General features: G+C 44.4%; 1 protein-coding gene across 1 annotated transcript; it reads right to left on the bottom strand.

The window, feature by feature from the left end:
- Positions 1-5144: 5144 nt before the first annotated feature.
- LOC103681913 (doublesex- and mab-3-related transcription factor C1-like) lies at positions 5145-10591 on the bottom strand. Its single transcript, XM_008711482.2, has 5 exons — positions 9821-10591; positions 9583-9740; positions 8866-9002; positions 6924-7068; positions 5145-5930 (listed from the first exon to the last, which is right to left on the bottom strand). Exons 1-5 carry the CDS (start codon positions 10033-10035, stop codon positions 5818-5820), a joined length of 768 nt encoding a protein of 255 aa, XP_008709704.2. The 5' UTR covers positions 10036-10591; the 3' UTR covers positions 5145-5817.
- Between the last annotated feature and the right edge of the window lie 2078 nt (positions 10592-12669).

The raw sequence follows: 12669 nt of genomic DNA, 5'->3' as shown, positions 1-12669 counted from the left end.
TTCCTTTTCATATTATTCTTTATTAATATGCAGAAATGAAATTAATTTTTGTGTTGATTTTGTATTCTGTAAATTAGGCGAATTTATTAGTATTAAAGGACTTTTTGTAGATTCTTTAGTTTTTCCTACATATATGTTCATGTCATGTGTGACAGAGTCAATGTTATATCTACCTTTCCAAATGAATGCCCTTTATTTCTTTTTCTTTTTTTTTTTTTAAGATTTTATTTATTTGACAGAGAGAGAGACAGCCAGCGAGAGAGGGAACACAAGCACGGGGAGTGGGAGAGGAAGAAGCAGGCTCATAGCTGAGGAGCCTGAGCCTGATGTGGGGCTCGATCCCAGAACGCCAGAATCACGCCCTGAGCCGAAGGCAGGCGCTTAACCGCTGTGCCACCCAGGCGCCCCTCTTTTTCTTTTTTTTAAATAGATTTTATTTATTTATTTGACAGAGAGAGAGAGACAGCCAGTGAGAGAGGGAACACAAGCAGGGGGAGTGGGAGAGGAAGAAACAGACTCCCAGCAGAGGAGCCTGATGTGGGGCTCGATCCCAGAATGCCAGGATCATGCCCTGGGCCGAAGGCAGATGCTTAATGACTGTGCCACCCAGGTGCCCCCCTTTATTTCTTTTTCTTGATTAATAGTTCTGGCTAGGTTTTCCAAAACTATGTTGAATAGAAATGGTGAAAACATCATTCTTGTCTTATTTTTAATCTTGGAGGAAAGGTTTTACAATTGTGTAAGCTATTATTCATAGCTTTTCTTACATGGCTTTATCACACTGAAGTAGTTTCTTTCTAGTTTGTTTAGTGTTTTCATCATAAAAGAGCATTGAATTTTTTTCTTCCAAATTTTTGTTTATAATTTTAGTTACTTAACACAGTGTAAAATTGATTTCAGGAGTAGAATTTAGTGATTCATCACTTACATATAACATCTAATGTTCATCACAACAAGTGCCCTCCTTAATACCCATCGCCCATTTAGCCCACCCCCCACCCACCTCCTTCATCAACACTCAGTTTGTTCTCTATTGTTAAGAGTCTCTTGTGGTTTTCTTTCTTCTCTCTCTCTTTTTCCCCTTCCCATATGTTCCTCTGGTTTGTTTCTTAAATTCCACATATGAGTGAAATCATATGGTATTTGTGTTTCTCTTACTGACTTATTTCGCTTAGCATAATACCATCTAGCTTAATCCACATCATTGCAAATGGCAAGATTTCATTCTTTTTGATGGCTGAGTAATATCCCATTGTGTGTATATGTACTATCTCTTCTTTATGCATTCATCAGCTGATGGACACTTGGGCTCTTTCCACAGTTTGGCTACGGAATGGGAGAAGATATCTGCAAACAACATATCTGATAAAGGGTTAGTAGGCAAAATCTATAAAGAACTTATCAAACTCAACACCCAAAAAATAATCCAGTTAATAAATGGGCAAAAGATATGAATAGACATTTTTCCAAAGAAGATGTATAGATGGCCAACAGATACATGAAAAGATGCTCAACATCACTCAATACAAATCAAAACCACAATGAGGGAGCGCCTGGTTGGCTCAGTCAGATAACCATCTGACTTCGGCTCAGATCATGATCTCAGGGTCCTGGTATCCAGCCCCACATTGAACTCAGCACTCAGTTGGGAGTCTGCTTGAGATTCCCTCTCCCTCTCTTTCTACCCCTCTCCCCTGCTTGTGCTCTCTCACTCTCAAATAAATAAATCTTTAAAGAAATCCATGATGAGATACTACCTCACACCAGTCAGAATGACTAAAATTAACAACACAGGAAACAACAGATGATGGCGAGGATGCAAAGAAAGGGGAACCCTCTTACACTGTTGGTGGGAATGCAAACTGGTGCAGCCACTCTGGAAAACAGTATGCAGGTTATTCTAAAAGTAAAAAATAGAGCTACCCTATGATCCAGCAATTGCACTACTAGGTATTTACCCCAGGATGCAAAAATACAGGTTCAAAGGGGTACGTGTACTTGGATGTTTATAGCAGCATTATCAACAAGACCATTCAATTTTATCAAATATTTTCTCTGCACCAATTTAGATAATCATTTCCTCCCTTCTTTCTGTTTATTTGGTATGCTATATTGATTTTTATTGTGTTGAACAAACCTCACATTCCAAAAATTAAACCCGTTTCATCATTGTATATCATCCTTTTAATGCGCTGTTCAATTCTGTTTGAAATTATTTTTTGAAGATTTTTCAACAAAGTTCAAGACTGATAATGGTCTGTTCTTTTCCCAGTGTCTTTATCTGATTTGGGAATTAGAGTTATGTTACAGTCATAATATTTTGGAAGAATTTCAGAAGGATTGGTATTAATTTCACTTTAGATCTTTGATATTATTCACCTTTGAAGTCATTTGTTTCCCAGGGGTTTTCCTTGTTGGGAAGTTTTTGATTACTGATTTGAACTTCCTACTCAATATTTTCTATGTTTTTATTTATTTATGATTTATTTGTAGTATGTTGTGTGTTTCTGGAAATGTAACCATTTCTTCCAGGTTATCCAGTTTGTTGGCATAAAAATTTTCATAATATTGTAATGAGTTTTATTTCTGTTCTATTATTGTTTGGTCTATTCTTTTATTACTAGATTTGGTTATTTGGTCTTTTCCTTCTTTTTCTTAGTGAAGTTAGCTAAAGAGTTGAAATATTAGCTAAATAGTTGTTTTTGAAAAACAAACTTTGTTTTGTTGATTTATATTATTGCTTTTTTATTTACCATATTTATATCTGCTCTAATCATTATTACTTGTCCTCCTTGCAGTTTTGCCTTAGTTTGTTCTGTTTTTCTAGTATTTCAGTGTATTTTTTTAAAAGATTTTATTTATGTGACAGAGAGACAGCCAGCGAGAGAGGGAACACAGCAGGGGACGTGGGAGAGGAAGAAGCAGGCTCCCAGAGGAGGACCCCGATGTGGGACTCGATCCCGGAATGCCAGGATCACGCCCTGAGCCCAAGGCAGACGCTTAAAGACTGTGCTACCCAGGCGCCCCCTAGTATTTCAGTGTATTATGTTACATTGCTGATTTAAGATCTTCCTTTTTTTAAAGTATTTGAAGCTATAAAGAACAAATTATATAAAGAAAAAATTACACTACATGCATTACACTGATATCAAACGAAACACACCCAAAACTCATCAATCTTTATTTTCCCTACATTTTGCCATTTCCTGTGTTCTAGAGGTTATGTACATTGATTGTACCTGCATGGTTGAGACGCACCTCTTCCCGACTCTCCATTAACTGACACAAGGTCAGTAGCTTGAAATTGGCAAATGCTACAACACAGGGCATTTCCCCAAAACCACCTCCTCCCCCAGAAAGCCTGTTGTTAAACACTTACACGCATACCACTGGTTGAAATTGATCCACTCTGCAGATGCTCTCATGTGGTGGATATCCTCAGATTGAACCAATGCTGTTGTAAAACACATGAGAGTCAAGGCCTAACTTACACTATTCTACAAAGTGCTGTTTTGAATCTGTGCACTGGAGTAGTACATGACAAAAAAGGTTGGCTATTTAACATTTATGACAAAGTCCTAAGACGCCCATAATATGCCACCCTGAAGAGGCTTTTTAAAAAGGTATAGAGCAGCGTACGTACACGCGTGTGCTTGCGTGCGTGTATTGGTGGGAGGGGGCTGATGCATCAACATCAGGTCTAAAATGTTCTGCATGGAAGGGCAGGTGGGACTCAGGGAAATGAAAGGGTCCAGGGCAAAGGGGCTCACTCCTTCTCCCAGTCTCCATCACTTCATTTCTTTTTTCCTCCCTCTTCTCATGCCACATCCTTTAACTCCAAATACACATTCTTTCTTTCTTTTTTTTTTTCCCCCAACTCAGCTGTGGGACCGTGGCGCAGCTAGGGCACAGTTGCCCAGCAGGGTTTCAGTCCTTTTCCAGGTAACACTGCTTCTTTCCTCTGTGAATATGCAGGCTTGTTCATCTAATATCTGGGACGGGAAGGGTTTCGGGATCACTGATTTAAGTAGCAAATGTGGGAAGGGAGGAAAGCATGAGATGGACGTCAGTCTTGCCCTAAGTGCCGAGTGATTCTGCATGGTTATCTGGCATTAGATAAGGATGATAAAGGGCCTGGCTTCTCAAGGCCTGAAACAAGAAAGCATTGGTTGTCATCAGATGTCATCACCATCCATCATCTTGGGTAAAATGAGGGAAGCAAGGAAAGAGGGAGAAAACACCATGGGAAATAGTCAGCAACAGGGCACATCCAATTGAGTTTTCTATCTTCGCGGCGGGGTGTCCAGGTCTTCCTTTGTTTGGAACATCAGCAGAGGACTGAGAAACAAGTGCAGGTAAGATCCGATCCACGACTATATATTGTTACCTCGAGTACAAAACAGAAAGACTATTTTTGAAAGACTCTTCTGACTGGATATCTGCCGCTTCAATATTGAACATTTCACTCAACGGTTCATATATAGATACAGATGATATAGATATAGAGATAGATGTAGAAGGTAAATATTAGCTAACTTAGGACCCGGCAGAGAAGGAGGTCTTCCTCCATCCATCTTCGGCTAAAAATTTCCCCTAAAACACTTGTGCAAGAGGGTGGTAGTAATGCTTAGATCAGAGAGCTGCTGTGAGGCTATATGTGTTTAGCATACAGGAGGCACAAAATAAATGCATGATAATGATTCTTCCTCATATTTCATGGGTCCTTCAAAAGTAGGCTCTGGGTCTAATTCACCTCCCCTCTGATTCTTCTGGCCCTGATTGGCTTCGGTGTCCCCCAGTGTACAATACACATTGGACTAGAATCCAACTGGCATTCACTTGGCCATGGGTGGCCTCAATGGATGTTTTCTTTGGCCCACGTACGGGTCTCACAGGGGAAACCAGAGCCAACACTTTGAAATGGAGGTAAAAATCTGCATAGATAATCTAGAATTCCATTTTCTCTTGAAAACTCAGGAGATGTGGCAGTGCAGAGTCCACATCCCTGCATGGCAGCAAACGGCTGGAGCCAGGGGGCAGCTGGCCCCTTAGGTAAGAGCATGCATGCACTGCGAAGTGGCCAGAGCCTGTCTGGACTGCTCCACTCATATATAAGACCTGCTTGACCCTGCAGACAACTCAATTTGGGGCCCTGTGGACAGCTGGGAACAGTCTATGCCAGGCAGAGAGTAGGCACTTACTTGCTCAACGAGTAAAACCCTTACCCCTTTTTATCTCTACCATTTTCTTGTCTAGTCATGTTAAGAAATCCCACTTGTTGGGTTAGGTGATTTTCACTTTGGAAGGTAAATTGAACAGGTCTGTTAGAGTCAGGATGGTCTACGTTATGCTGTGGTAACAAACAACTCCTCTATCTCACTGCCTTACAACAGCAAGGGTTCATTCTTTGTTCACACACATAAATCTAGACATGAAATGAAAACACCTTTATATTTTGACAAGCATGGATACATACATGAGTGCACGGCTACGTTTGCAATCACAAGTCAAATGAAAACTCTGGCATATGAACCTATGACCTCCCACAGAACCCTATTTAGAGACTGGTCAGCTTAGATTACACAACCCTGTTTCTATAAGAGACATAAAAAGGCCCCCAAATCCAAGGCAGTAAGGGATGGAGGTACAAGAATATCCACCCTCAGCCAAGGAATTGCCCCATATAATGAAAAGGGTCTGAAAAGCTTGTAAAAGAACCTGAAGGTTAAAAAAAAAAGTGTTATGCGTATTGGGTATTAAACATTTTGCAAACTCATAAATCGGCAGCACTCTAGTGAGGCCTCGTCTTCTGGGCTTCTAGCTCAAGAGGGAGATGCACCCCAGATGTCCAATAGGCAGAGAAATGGAGCTGGCTGGCCTGGGTCGCAGAGAGGGGCTAGAAGGCTGGGGTCCTCTATCTCCAGCAGGAGCTGCAGATAGAAAAGAAGGCATCAGAGCCAGGTCACATCCTTTTCCCCTCCAGGCTCTCCCCTCTCTCTTGTTCCACCCGACCTAGGCTTTGTCACCTGGACTACAGACTACAGCACGGAACTCTTCCTCACTGATTTGCTCATCTCGGGTCTTGCCTCCTCCAATCCCTCCATCAAAACCACCACATTTCTTTTTGTCGAGCCCAGGACCTTCGAATATACTCCTCCCTAGCTCACACGTTGCCTGGCTCCTCACCCCCCACAGTTTCTGGTCTAGCCCCTAAGCCCGGCACTCGGGACCTCTGTGATTGGCAGCCTCTCCAGCCTCATCCCCTTCTGTTCCAGCAGTTCTGCCTTCACCCAGGTCGCTGCCTCACTCACACACCATACCCCACCCAACGTTGTGGTCTGGGAATGCCCAGCCTTCCCTCTCAGCCTTCCCAGGCATCTGTCTCTCCTCAGACTTCCTCTGGTCCTTCCTCTCCAGGCTCATCGTTGAAATGCAGCCACAAAACACCAGGGAAGTACGAAGGCATCCAGGCTCCACATGGAGACTGGCATCAAAGACCAGATCTCCCTCCAGCCTAGGCTCTTGTCACCTATATATATCCTATGTATATCCTGCCCACCACAGCAGACTGCAGGGGCGTGGGTGGAAAGCTCTGGGATAGGAGTGAGGAGACCCGGGTGTTCCACTTGACAGGCTGCATGCCCCAGGGCAAGTCCCTGCCACTAGCAGGGCCTCAGTTTCCTTTTTTCTTGATGCCAGGGCCCTGGGCATTTGCTGTTGAGCACTGAGCTCGATACACTGATGATTCACTGAGCAACCATCGACTGCCATCTCTGGCATCAGACCGAGGAGCTTGGGTGCCCGGGCCCAAGGAGGTTCAACCCACCAACCCGGCCTCCCCGTTAGGCCCTGCTTCCCCCAACGCCCTCCCATTTCCCAGCCATCCCCACCGCCCCGTGTTGTCCTTTCAAGGACCAGGCTACCTGCCGCCACGCAGGGCTGGAGCAGGGAGATGGAGCCCGAAGGTGCCTGGGGAGATTCTCTCAGAATCAGCAGAGCCTCGGCCGCTTCCAGCTTCCGCTGCCACTCTGAGGCAGAAACCGAGTCCTGGTCAGAAGCTTCAGGAGCCTGCAGCGGAAAGGGTGTGAGGAAATGGGACCTGAAAACCCATGCCTCCCCACCTCACGGGGTCGGTGGCCCTTCAGTCCCTGGTTCCGCTGAAGGCCCCACCCAGCCAGCCCCGGGGTGGCTGGGTGGGGCCTTGGGCTCTTCCCATTCACTAAGCTTGGCCCCTGCCAGGGTTCTGGACCCCGCTATTTTCCCAGGATCTGTGGCTGCAGTAGGACAGGACCAAGGATGGCACAGAGCTGGAGAGCTGAGCATCTAGAAACAAGGTATAGTGTATTATATTATATTAGTATATTATATTATATTAGTATATTATATTATATTAGTATATTATATTATATTAGTATATTATATTATATTAGTATATTATATTATATTAGTATATTATATTATATTAGTATATTATATTATATTAGTATATTATATTATATTAGTATATTATATTATATTAGTATATTATATTATATTAGTATATTATATTATATTAGTATATTATATTATATTAGTATATTATATTATATTAGTATATTATATTATATTAGTATATTATATTATATTAGTATATTATATTATATTAGTATATTATATTATATTAGTATATTATATTATATTAGTATATTATATTATATTAGTATATTATATTATATTAGTATATTATATTATATTAGTATATTATATTATATTAGTATATTATATTATATTAGTATATTATATTATATTAGTATATTATATTATATTAGTATATTATATTATATTAGTATATTATATTATATTAGTATATTATATTATATTAGTATATTATATTATATTAGTATATTATATTATATTAGTATATTATATTATATTAGTATATTATATTATATTATATATATTATATTATATTAGTGTATTATATTATATTAGTATATTATATTATATTAGTATATTATATTATATTAGTCACCATCCCTAGTTTTTGATGTAAAGTTCCATAATTCATTACTTGCGTATAACACCCAGCGCACCATGCAATACGTGCCCTCCTTAATACCCATCACCAGCCTATCTGTTTTCCTTTCTATGTCCTTCTTCAATATCTCTGCTGAGACACTAGTTCCTGCCAGCATTTCCAAAACTCCCAGGGCAACAGGGACGATTATGGGACATCACAGGTGTCTGCGTTCTAATCCGTAAAGCACCTGGAGAAATGGGATCACTGTCCCTGTCCAGGGACTGGTTCTCACCTCCGTATTCCCCAGTCCCCATGGAACTTGAAAGACCAGCTTGCTCATCTAATGGCCTGGAAGCTTTCTGTAATGACCTCTGGACTCTCCCCTTGGGCCCTGTGGCCCTCACCATCGTGCCCCCCCCTTTCAACGGGACCTTCTACCCCATCAATTTGTTTCTTGTGGAATGACAGCCTCCATTAGCTGAAGTCCTGTTATGCGGCACGCCTTGGCCTAGTCCTCTTGTCAGTGCTATAGGTGTGGGATATTGTCCCTATCAGTACACGGCTAGTACACTGGCAGTGGAGGCTTGGAAATGTAGTGTCACATGTCCAAAGTCTCACAAATAGGCAATGGCAAGGCTGGGAGAGTCCTGCCCTTGCCCCCTAGTCTGAGATGCTGCCTTCTCTACTCCTCCTCCTCCTGCCCCCCTTCCTCCTCCCCCTGCCACTTCTTGCCCTGCTCCTCTCCTCCCCCTCCTTCTCCTCCTCATCGGCCACCTCCTCCACTCTCCCACGGCATCAAGCACAATGGTTGGGCACCCAATAACACAGTATACAACTAGCTCCATGTGCCTTCCCACTTGACTCACGTGCTGGGCAGGGCAGGAGTCCTGCGGGTCTTCCTGGAAAGAGAAATTGTTAGTCGCATCTTCAAGGCTGCTGGAGTCCAGGACAGAGACAAAGATTTTGGGGCCTGTCCAGTCAGCAGAGCTCCTTGAGCGCTTGCCTGTGGGAGCAGAGAGCACAGGGTGGAGTCAGGCACCAGGCCGGCCATGGGGAGGAGATGTGTATGGGTTTGTTCTGGGATGAGGATAGGAGCCCAGAACCTCAGAGCCCAAGGTCACTATGGCAAGCTGCAGTAGGGTTACGGAGGGAACCCATGTCTTCAGAACACAGAGAAGAGTCTGGGCAGTGGGTGAGATGGGAACCTCCCCCCCACAGGCCCCAGACTCTCCTTACCTCCCTGGGGGTTGCACAGGGGTGGGTGGGCCTCAAGCTGGGACATGATGTTCTCCTTCCCGGGTGTGGAAAGCTGGGGACACTCTAGGTGAGCCTTTCTCCCTGACCCCACCCCACGCTTCCTCACCCCCAGTCTGAGGTCTATGGACCATATGGACCATTTTGACCCCCCAGATCTCTCCTTCTCACCAACGCTTGGTAGATAATATTGAATAGGTGGGGCAGCTAAAGGCCCGAGGAGTAATTTGCCAAGGCCACATCAAAATTGGGTAGTAGGACTGGTGATAGAGCTGCTCAGTGCTCCCTACCTCCAAACCCAGACGCCCTCCCTGGCCAGAAACACTTACTGAGGGCTCCTGCTTGAACGGTCAACTTCTTCACAGGGCTGTGAGCTTTGGGAGGGGAGGCCTCACTCTTTTTCAGTCCTTGAGCCAGGCGCTTCTTTAGGGGTGCCCCCTGCTTCCTCTTCAAGGCACTCTCAGCAGGCAAGACACTGTTGTGTTCCCTAAAGTGGGGGAATGCAGGTCTACAGTCAGTCACATTTAGGGGATGGGACCCCCCCCCCTTTCCAGACACCATACTCACGAGAAGAAGGCACACTTGTGACACTCGCAGGCCTGGAAGAGGCAGGAGTGTTCCTGGTCCTTAATTTGGTCGGTGAAGCTGTGGTTGTAGCAGTGGGCACAGCAACTTACACCTCTTTTGGGGCTAAGTTCAATCCCCCACGGGGCTCCGGTCTCAAGCCCAGTGGGGGAGTCGGAGGGGCAGCAGGGCACAGCAGGCATTTCATTGGGATCCATGGTTCTAGGGCCAGGAGTGGAGGTCAGGATGGCCACATGATCCCCTACCCTCAACGTACTTCCTCCGCCCTTTGAAAACCCCACCTGAGGTGCCTGGATTCTTCTTCACCCAGCTCACCGCTGAAATCAGATTGCACCCACCCTTTTCACTCACGTAGCCTCCTTCCCAGGAAGTCCCACTCACCCATAGCCTCATTCCAAGAAACTCTTGGCGTGGTTCCTGTAACCTTTCAATCCAACCATTATTCTCCCTGCTTACCTTCGCTCTACACAGACCCCATCTTCAAGCATACAGATGCACTCCTGTGCCCTCTTCAACAATTACTGCCCTCCCCTTCTCGTGTATCACCCTGTACTCTGCCATACCTTACTATTTTTCCTGCCATCCACTTCCACAATTATCTTCCTAACCTCCTGCATTCATTCACTTGCTCCCTACTCATGATTCTAGCCCCCCTCCCACTCAGTTCTACCATTAGCATATCATAATTCAACTCTCCTCCCACACCCCATTCTGACTTTCTTCCTGCACCCCACTGTAATCTTAATTAGTCTCTCAGTCCATTTTAAGCTGACACCCCCTTTGTACCCCATGAAATTTTACTCTGCTGCTGGATCCCGAGCCTCTCTTTCAATACTTATTTTCATTCATCCCTTCGATTATTCATTGACGGGATCCTTCGGAAGCCCCGTATCGAATGCCAGACCCTGAGCTAGTCAACAGCCAACTCCTCACTGCACTAAGTGTTTTCTTCTCACCAACAGAACATCCCGGCTCTCATGCAAACCCATGTATTCCTGCACAGCCTCCAACAATTCTCTCACGCCTCTTCACACTTCAACGTTAGGCTTGGGTCACGCCTTCCCAGTCCCTCAGCACCTGGGGTGCAATCACCCTTCTCAGGCAGCCCATTCATTTGCTGCCACTCACATCAGAATCAAAAGGGTGCATGAGCCCTGCCTCTCAGGTTCCAGAGGCCAGGGGTCAGGGGGCTAAGGCAGGGGGTTTCCACAGCTCGTGTTGTTGCTTGGGGTGGGGGACGGGTGAGGGGACATCAGGAGGTACTCCACTGAGGTGAAGGAGAGGAGAAGGAGTTGGTCACCCAGAGCAGGAGGGAGGGAGGAAAGAAGAAGTGGAGAACCAGGGTCCTCCCTGATGCTGGCTTGTAGTTACCTCAGCCTCCCGCAAGTCGAAATCCAACAGCAGGGACAGAAGGTGGGAGGGAACACCCACCTCTCTCTCCCTTTCCCGCCCTTGCCACAAAGGCCAATGAGCTCCCAGCGCTGCCTTCCACCTCCCACGGCTGTGGCTGGCGACCAATGAGCTTCGAGTTCCATCGAAGTTCGCCCACCAAAGTCCCGCCCCTCTCGCCTTCCTCCCACTTCTCCTTGCGCTGGCTTTACTACGCCAGTCAGTAACTCTGAAGCGAAGCGAAGCGAAGTGAATCGAAGCGAAACTTCGTGCTCCCTAAACCTTGTTTCCCAGACTTTTCTCTCTTTGGATGTGAAATATTATATGTACACGCATATTTAACTCAAGTCCTTGGTATCCTATAACTTACTTTTATGAAATTCAGCATGCGGTTTTAAGATTCATCCATATTCCTATGTCAGGAATTGTCAGGGGGGCAGTTCTCTACCCCCAGGGAACATTTGGCAGTGCCTGGAGTCGTTTTGGTCCATCTTTGCATGTCTCTGTGTCTGAGCTCCCTCTTCTGTTCCGCAGATAAATTTGTCTATTCCTGTGCCAATACTACACCATCTTCATTTTTACCTCTTGATAAGACCTCTTGATCTATGGTAGGGCAAGTCTCCACATCTTATTCATAATCTTCAAGCACATCTTCCTTATTCTTCACCTTTTGCCCTTCCAGTATGAATGTCAGAATCAGCTTGTCATGTTCCTTGAAAACTCATTTGCAACCGATTTGGGCTGCATTTTCATTGAATCTGTGGATAAATTAGGGGAGAGTTGACTATCTTTAGGACACCCAGCCCTCCTAGTCATCAACATGGCATGTCTCTCCATTTATGTCGGGCTTCCTTAATGTTTTAACCTTTAGTTTAGTATTTCGTTTTATCTTTTGTACATTCAGATCTTGCATGTCTTTTCTTGCATTTATCCCAAGATACTCTGGAATGTTGTTGCTTTTGTGCTTGATGTCCATTTAAAATGACATTTTCTTATTGTATCTAATTTATAGAAATCCGTTTGACTTTTTAAAAACTATATTGACCTTAAGGTCAGCCACCCTGATAACTCTGTGATATCTAATCATCTGTCTTTCAACGTTCTGCAGTTTTTCATGAATCTGCACAAGAATCTGCACAAGAATCAATTTACAGGCTTCTTAAACCCGTACTGGCTGGCTAGGGCATCCACTACAAGGTCGAACAGACATGACCAAATTTGATCTCTTCGCATTGTCCCTAATATGAAGTAGAATGCTGCCAACATTTCCATAATAAAATGTGTTTGCTGTGTCTCACTGTTTTCTTCCTTCCTCCATTCCTCCCTCTCTCCCTCCCTCCTTCTCTCCCTCCTTCCCTCTCTCCTTCCCTCCATTCCTTCCTTCTTTCCTTCCTTTTCTTATTTCTTCTTCCTTTCTTTTCTTCTTTCTTCCTTTCTCTCTC

This window comes from Ursus maritimus, unplaced genomic scaffold (genome assembly GCF_017311325.1).
Source record: "Ursus maritimus isolate PB19 unplaced genomic scaffold, ASM1731132v1 scaffold_371, whole genome shotgun sequence".
In the NCBI taxonomy this organism is placed as follows: domain Eukaryota; kingdom Metazoa; phylum Chordata; class Mammalia; order Carnivora; family Ursidae; genus Ursus; species Ursus maritimus.
The sequence above is the reverse complement of the archived record's forward strand: the minus strand, read 5'-3'. Positions and strand labels throughout refer to the sequence as shown.

Bases quoted from the DNA above. Each gene is read 5' to 3' on its own strand.
- LOC103681913 (XM_008711482.2), bottom strand. From the start codon at position 10,035: ATGGATCCCAATGAAATGCCTGCTGTGCCCTGCTGCCCCTCCGACTCC. The intron at 9,741-9,820 runs GTGAGTATGGTG...CCCCCACTTTAG, and splicing joins CACAAGTGTGCCTTCTTCTC to GGAACACAACAGTGTCTTGC. The intron at 9,003-9,582 runs GTAAGTGTTTCT...CTGCTCCCACAG, and splicing joins CGTTCAAGCAGGAGCCCTCA to GCAAGCGCTCAAGGAGCTCT.